Source organism: Sinocyclocheilus anshuiensis, unplaced genomic scaffold, assembly GCF_001515605.1.
Source record: "Sinocyclocheilus anshuiensis isolate Anshui unplaced genomic scaffold, SAMN03320099.WGS_v1.1 scaffold1154, whole genome shotgun sequence".
NCBI lineage: Eukaryota > Metazoa > Chordata > Actinopteri > Cypriniformes > Cyprinidae > Sinocyclocheilus > Sinocyclocheilus anshuiensis.
This window is the reverse complement of record NW_015542345.1, coordinates 2,222,856-2,231,210: the sequence shown is the minus strand read 5'-3', so window position 1 is coordinate 2,231,210 and position 8,355 is coordinate 2,222,856. Positions and strand designations below refer to the sequence as shown.

The window sequence follows — 8,355 nt, the reverse complement described above, 5'->3', positions numbered from 1 at the left end:
ATCCCCCCCCCCCCCCCATGGACCATGGATATTTCATCAGGGTGGGTAAACAACCCCTTTAACTTGCCATAAACATTTTGTGCTCTTATATAAAATAATGTAGTTTGAATATTTTTGATTGGCATTGCATTAGATGTTTCAACTGATGAAAACCACAAATCAGAAAAGCCTTAGAAAATCATTTGGTTCAAGAAATGTCCTGAAATCAGTTCCACTGTGGATTGATCTACAAACCAACATTTTACCATTATTTTTCAGGCTTCCCTCATCAGGGTATCAAATCTTCGTGTGGTCACATGCCAAAATTGCATAAGCAGTCCTTAGGCAGCATGACTCTTTTGTCATGTCCTTGATTTCTATGAGATATGTAAACATGATCCACATGGATATAGATAGACACAAGAGTTAAAGGAGCAATAGGAAGCTTGTTTGTCTTTCTTCACATGTTGTGCATTACCAGTGAATAGAGGTAATTGAAGCTGACTGCCAAAGATGGCTCAGTTTGTAGGTTGCCTCTCTTTTTTTTTGTCTCTCTCAATCACTTTCTCTCCCGCTGTCAATCTTTCTAATAGTGGGGAGCTCAGTATCTCGCTTAGGGTTGTAATCCCACTGCAATTTAGCTGAAATATCTGGATGTCATTTGTCCTGCACGTCCCATCAGGACAAATGTCTCAATGCGACTCTATCTGTCAGATTTCCCACAACTGCAAATTGGGAAACTTTCCCTCAGGAGCTGTCATACATGCTCCTTTTCGCCCCTCTGTGTGAATTATTTATTTATGCAGATTTACGATGTATTTCTTTGAGTCCAAGGAGTGCTTTGCCACGAGATGTGGAGTCAGCATATTTCACTGAAGGACTCATCAGCACCGCTCGACTAGTTATAAATGCTCGAATACAAATGACAGCCCTGGGAGAGCTTTAATTGCTGGCTTCATGTAAACTTCATAACATTCTGACAGTTTATTTGTAAAAGATGCTGAAGTCCAAATAAAAGTTCAGAGTCATGTCATAGCGGCGCAATTAATATAACACAAAAGCTTGATCATGGCCAACTTCTATGTCCCCCGGAGTGAGCCCTTTTCATAATTCAGCACAAGCTCGCGCCTTCGCTCTAGCCGGGGGAGAGCCTCTGTCTGGGAGACTTATAGATCATAGCTCGGTTGTGAACTTTCTTTCGTCTTGGGTGGCGGGGAGTTATCATTTCTAAACTTCTGTCCACAAGAACATTGTGTCATTTATTACAGGGCTCTTTTTCCCAGTGCAACTTACAAGTTTAATTCAGTTCAGTTGTGACTTACTTTTTTTTTTTAAATCATGATTTATTGAAGTTAGTAGCTTTGCTATGCTGAAGAAACTGTTTACATGAGATTAGTCATATAGTAATAAAACATTCTGTTTGCCAAAGTGTTATCATCATCATTGAGGATTCCTTAAAGAACGTTCAGGGAGGACATTCAAAAACAGCAAGACGGAGGGGCAAGAACGCAAGTGTCTCCAAAACTTGAACTGTTTTTATCTTGATAAATACCTATGTTGTAGGTTCTTACCAGGATGTTTTGTGTTCCGAATTTTTTTTTTCCCCGGGTAGAGCACAGATAGTTTGAGATGATTTATGTGTCACACTTTATTATTTAGCAGGGTTGTGCACCATTCAGAATTGAATTGAGATTTAATTGAAGTAGAATATAATAAAGAACTGAACTTCAAATTTCAGTGTAATGAAGTGGCATTAAAATGAATGAAATTCATAGAAAATTTTAAGGTTGTATGATATGCTTTTTTGAACCAGGGATTGTTCAGACTTAAACTATGAACTATAATGATGATGTTTGGCTTAATTTTCCACAGCCTGCTAGTTGAACTATCACAGGTCAGAAGAGTAATAGAAGAACACCGACTCCATTTAGTCTGTCTTGTCATTACTGAAAGACTGCAGATCAGGACCATGTGGGGCACACAAGTCCCAGGTTGTGTTCTCATCCAGTGGACCGAGGTTCAGGGTTCTGCACTAGTAGTCTCTGTGGTTCTCCTTATTTGCTTGTGACCCTCAAAGCATAGCTCGAGCCCTTAGACTTAATGGCACCATACTTTTGTTAGTGATTTTTGTATCTGAGTTCCAATTAATAGGGACACGAACCAGTGGTGCACCACTGCTGAAGGCTCTGACCTCATAACATAGGCTTCCAAAGAGGGCAGCCAACCTTTTCTTTTGGGTCTTAACACACTTTTTGATACATGCCTTTACACATTTGTTAGAGCAGTATACATTATCTAAAGTTTCAGAATGAAGCGTACCAATGGTGCTTCAGTAAGCACATGTTCCTAAATCCATAAGCACTTTTAAATTGTCTCATTTATATTTTGCCTCTAAAAATACTGAAGTCTGTTCCCATTTAATAAATAAAATGATTGATTTTAATTACTGAATAACTGTGTGCTGAAAAACATTTTTTATCACTACTTTTATATTTTTATTGTTTTAAAAATATAAAAAATATACATTTTGTTCAACCATTTATTTATTTAACTAATTGAAGATGAGTAATACACTTTTTTCCCTTTATTTTTTTTAAATGTAATCCAGAGTTTAAAAAAAGACATTGAAATGCTGACCTGCCATATAACAAAATATTGTCTGAGCTGAATCCCTCTTTTACAGCTTAAAACACATGGTCACCCTTGAGCCACACTCCCACTGAAAATCCAGGCGAAAACCTATATAAAAATGAAGATGTTTCTTTTAATTTCACACTCAGCGCTTGATCGCTTGACTCTTATTATGTCTCATTTGGTTTTCCTCTTTGCTTCTGATTAAAGAATGGCAGAGAAGCCGAGACGGCACAAAGGGAGGCCTTCTATTTAAAGGCCGTTTGTTTGGAGCGTCTTTAACCCACTCCTTTCCTTGCCTCCTCCCATCACACAGTACACTCGCTTACTCAGTTTCTCATTAGGAACACTGCTTATTTATTCATTCTTTTTAATTGGATTAGTCAAAGTGACAGACTACAAACAAGAAGATGCTGCACCTTGTCTTCTCTTGTTCAGCTACACTTCATTCTCACCCCTCTTTCTGGTTCATGGAAGAATGTGTCATCCTTAAGAAAGGTGGCAAGGTCAATGGCTGCCAGTGACCCAAGAAACATCTGGCTGCTTGAAAGGACTGAACTGAAGTGATGGAAAAGTTCATTTTATACACAAAACACAGTGCAAGTGTTAATGACCACAACCCTATCCAGAATCATTTCAGTTCATCTCAGCCGAATAATAGGGACATGGGAATAAAGAACAAAAGCTGCGAGAAAAGAAAGCTGTTTTAATTAGTCCAAGATCATTTGATAGAATGGAGGTCTTGGACAGGCCTGACTTTCTCCACCAGCCCGTCAAAACTCTGTCAAAATCCTTGTTAAGCAGCAACCAATTTGGGAAATTATGTCAGCTGTTAGGTGAAGAGTAAGACACTCGAGGGGAGGGTGATTTGGGGAGGGTTGGGGTGATCATACGCTTGCTGGGCTTCAAGGACGTGGTGCGAAAAATATTTTAAGGTGAAGAAAAGGGCTTTCCCTGTTGGACGAGGTCAAGACTTCTATGACTGCTGTTTGAGTTGTTTAGCGCTGAAAGCCTGTGGCTTGATCGCAGGCAAGTTGGCTGAAAACCGCAATGGAGTCATCTGGAGTCACTTTAGGCCGAGCAGTGAAGTCCCTGGTGCATGTACCCTTCATGCTTTAGTGTGCACAATATATACTTGTAAATTTTACAAGAAGTCTCTTTCACGCTATCAACTGGCTCTCCGTATAATTTGATTATCTTACATTTGTAATGTTTAGTGGGATGGAGTTTTTTTTATGCACTACTCTGAGTTGTTACGTTAATGATCACTAGGTCAACTGAAGGTAAATTCTCTTCTCTTTTCTTTGTGTGTACAATGGAATTCAGTGGTTGCTAAAACTGTTTGGTTAGCAACATTCTTCTGGTTTAAATTTAATGATGGTGAGAATTTTTGGGTAAACTATCCCTTTAATGCATTTCTTCTTTTTATTATTATTATTATTTGCCCTTTTTCTAGTTTAACTGTTGAATCAGCACGTTTGTTTAACTATGCTCTTTTGTTTTCTCGTTGCAAAGGAAATAATTTAATTATGCTAATGCTGGCTTCATTTTTAAGCTGCCTGAAGACACAAAAGAGGCAGCACAGCAAAAAATAAATGACTGTGTAAACATTAGTGTATCAACTTTTCTTTATCTCTATGTAAGCTATATTAATAGTACATACTTTTTATACAGCGCAAGAAAGCGAGTAAGAGAGATAAAAATAAATAGAGACCAGAATCACTCGGCACTGTCACATGGGGGTCTACAGAAAAACCAAGCCAAAGACAGCCCTCTGTATGCCTAGTGCCAGGGCCTGTTGGCAGACTAGCAGGAGAATTTTGCTCTCTTTCCCACCTCATTCCTCCTGTGCTCAGTAATTTGGCCTGTGCATATGGGGAAAGCTGCTGAAAATGGCTCAGGTGCTTGTAAAGCCCTCCAGAGATCTGATGCAGAGATACAAACGTGTCTATAACATGATATTTTCTGCTGTCAGGTGATTTTACAATCTAGCTAAATGTATAAGAAGGGATGGACCGTTTTTAAACCAAAAGCCAGTTGTGTGGGGTAAGATGTGTCACTTTCTTCAACCGGCAGACTGTGTACCATTAGTCACGTGTCTATATATTTAAGAATTTATACAAATAGACTAATTAGGCTAATGATTAACCATGATAATAAATAAAACATTTTCCCCAAAATGGAAGCTGCATATTAATTTGGTTGTGTTTTTATTTGAAATTTAAATAGTTTTAACCATCATTTAATTTCTCTTTGGTCTAAAGGCCAAAATAAGTAAAAAATTGCATGTAAAACCCATCTTTAAACCTTTGCTCTCTTGTTTTCTGTCTTTATAGTGGGAAGAAGTGAGTGGCTACGATGAGAACATGAACACCATTCGTACCTATCAGGTGTGTAATGTTTTCCATGCAAACCAAAATAACTGGGTGCGCACCAAGTATATCCGAAGAAGAGGGGCTCAGCGCATTCACGTGGAGATGAAGTTCTCAGTGCGAGACTGCAGCAGCATCCCAGGAGTCCCTGGTTCCTGCAAGGAAACTTTCAACCTCTACTACTATGAATCAGACTATGACACGGCCACTAAAGTCCATCCTCCATGGATGGAAAACCCTTGGATCAAGGTGGATACCATTGCGGCAGACGAGAGTTTCTCGCAAGTAGACCTGGGCGGACGTGTGATGAAGATTAACACAGAGGTTCGCAGTTTTGGCCCCGTCTCCCGTAACGGTTTCTATCTAGCCTTCCAGGACTACGGAGGGTGCATGTCGTTAATCGCTGTGCGGGTGTTCTACCGGAAGTGCCCTCGCACTATTCGGAACGGAGCAGCATTTCAGGAGACGCATTCGGGAGCAGAGAGCACCTCACTGGTGTCGGCGAGGGGAGAGTGCATCCCTAATGCAGAGGAGGTCGACGTTCCCATTAAACTGTACTGTAATGGAGATGGAGAGTGGATGGTCCCTATTGGCCGCTGTATGTGTAAAGCGGGTCACGAGGCAGTGGAGAATGGAACTGTTTGCAGAGGTAAGCACGCTCTTATGCTAATGTGTAGTGGTCTTGTCGTGTTGCACAAAACTCTTTTCATTTTTAGGTCAAAGCTGCTCCTGACCCTGAGTACTGAGAAGCGGAAAAGTCTTTGTTTGCTTCTCTGTGTCTTTTGGATATCTGTCTTATTTTCAGTGCTCATATTCCCATATTCTCATATTTTTAGTAAGTATTTTAGTAAAAAAATACTAGTGCTGTCAAAATTAGCGCGTTAACTCAGGAGATTTTTTTTTTCAGTTTAACGGCGTTAAAAATATTTAACACAATTAACGCAGGGGCAGAGCTAGGGTTGGCCACTCCACTCACAACTGCTGCTTCTGTCTCTTTTTTCTTGACAAGAATTGAGTTTATTTATATGCAGAACGTCTTTACGACCCCATCAAACTGGAAACTTTTTAGACACGCACTCCGCTTCGCCTCAGCACCAGGCAATAGTCAAACGAGCGCGGAAATGGTACAGGTGACGAGGGAACTTCAGCAGAACATCAGAGATCAGTGATCTGTGGTCAGATGAGATTTTTGTCAGGCCATATGTCAGTAAAAATACATTTTCCTGACCTGTCAGCCGTTATACTGTGCTCTGTTGCCTGTATCATTTCATATTAAAGCGTAAATGAAACTACGAGCATGCGTGTCAGATCCGCATCACACTCAGCTCTTAAAGTAATAGCAGCCAAATAAACTAATAACCCAGCTGCTGTGATGTCTGTTAATCAAAGAACAAAAAATAAAAGAGGAAATCAATAACTTTTGTAGCTTTAAGGATTCATAGTGTTTGATAACTTTATTCAATTCCTGTACATTTCCTACTTGCTGAAAGGCACAGGTAAATATGACATTTATTATAATGGGTTTATGTGAAGATTGTTTTAAGTTTATTTAAATTAGAAGTTGCTACTTTTTATACTGTAATGTTATATGGCTATAGTCAGTGGTTAAATATTAGGAAAAAATAACAATTTCCTAGAGATATCAAGTACTGTAGTATTGGTATCAGTGATACTTGCCTTCAGTCATAAAAAAAGATGCCATTAAACAAATATTAAAAATATACTGTCTTTGTTGTTTCTACATTAATTTGAAGACTGAGTGTGACATTATTGCAATATAAAAGTATATTGTATACAATATAAAAGTATATTTCCTACCAAGCTGGAGTGCTGAAGCTCAAGAAATGGCCTGCTGTTGATGTTGTGGTTTCACTGTGATATCCCAGGCAACTCAAACATGTTGATGTGGATAGTAGGGTTGTACCCCCCCCCACCAACCCTTTACAGTATCCCTGTGCAGCATCAATGTAATCTGGCCCTTTCACAGCGTGTGAGCGTATTGATCGTTTCTTATCCAAACCCCAGTGCTCCTCTCCTTCAGCCTACCTCACCTGTAATTCAACTCGCTCTTCAGCAGGAGCTCTCGTTTCGCCCGACGGCGGGTCCCGTTCCCACGGCAACGACAGCCTGCAGACAGGCTCCACGCTGACACAGACGACACAATAAAACGCCCACCTGTGTTTTAGACTCCCCCCGCCTCTACACCCACTCGCACAGACAGACACGCACACACTCGCTCAGCCTCTTCGTAAGCCTGGCTGTAATTACCACACCGGCTCCCCATCTAGACCGGGATGAGCTGTGATAATAGCCGCTCATTGCAGGCACTAGCAGGGTGGCGCTCTGCCGATATGCATTCAATGCCAGTTAATGAGTACGGTCACAATCCTTCCTCTGGAGCACCTGCCGATAAATCGTTGAACGGTCTACTCTAAATTAAAGAACCTATATAATTATACACATTTGGTTGTTTTTGACATACGTGTAATTTACTGAATGTTATGGATTTTAATATCCCAATGGTCTGCTCGGACTTGAGGTATCTCTGTAAACACCTGGGTTTATAAACTATGTAATTGTGAGCGACTAACGGAGAGGCTCCTAGTCAAATCAAACAAGCTGTAAAAAGGAGCTTGTTAAAGCCTTTCACGTCACACTGTCACTGTTTTGCTAAAAGACTGTTACTCCTAACAGAGAGAATAATGATCCTAATCACTGAGCATTTAGCTCATATTTATAAAGCCTTAGTGAATATTAATGCATTGAGGAATATTTCATAATATTTTACGACAGCAGGACCTGATTGCAAATCTGGGTGATAGAGTGCTAATGTAATATCATTTCTCAAATCTTGTATCGCCATTTATGGTCCCATGAGCCAAATAATGTTTAAGAGGCACCAGTGCTGACCTTGGATCAGCACTCTTAGGGCTAGAGAAAACTATGATGAAGCGTTTAGGGCTGCCACTAATGACTATTTTTATTTCGATTAATCTATCGACTAATTTATCGATTAATCAATTAATCTAAGCGATTAATGTCCCACAAAAAATCAACAATTTTACTTAAGAATATTTTATTAAACTATATTTTATTAAACCAAATGAAATCCAAATTTCTATGAAATCCTTTTTTTAAAGCAAAAGTAAAGTGCAACAGAGTGCAAGAAGCAGGTGTCCATCTCATAGTCCAAATTACTGAAATCAAAATTCAGTATTATAGTGTAAGAATGACAACAAATCCACGTGTTCTAGTCTACTAATAATAAAATTATAATCAAAAAACACTTTTTAAAGGAGCATTTACCAGAAATGTTATTTACCAGAATTTATTTAGGAGAAAAATGTAAATGTGCAGTATTTCTGAAAAAAAT

The 8,355-nt window shown here is 39.4% G+C and overlaps 1 protein-coding gene across 1 annotated transcript in view; it reads left to right on the top strand.

Annotated features, from left to right (window-relative positions):
• LOC107691322 (ephrin type-B receptor 2) overlaps positions 1–8,355 on the top strand; it is a 170,916-nt gene that overhangs the window by 71,448 nt on the left and 91,113 nt on the right. Inside the window, exon 3 of the mRNA XM_016489871.1 lies at positions 4,947–5,631. Coding sequence (XP_016345357.1) covers positions 4,947–5,631 — 685 coding nt within the window. The remainder of the gene's footprint in view (positions 1–4,946; positions 5,632–8,355) is intronic.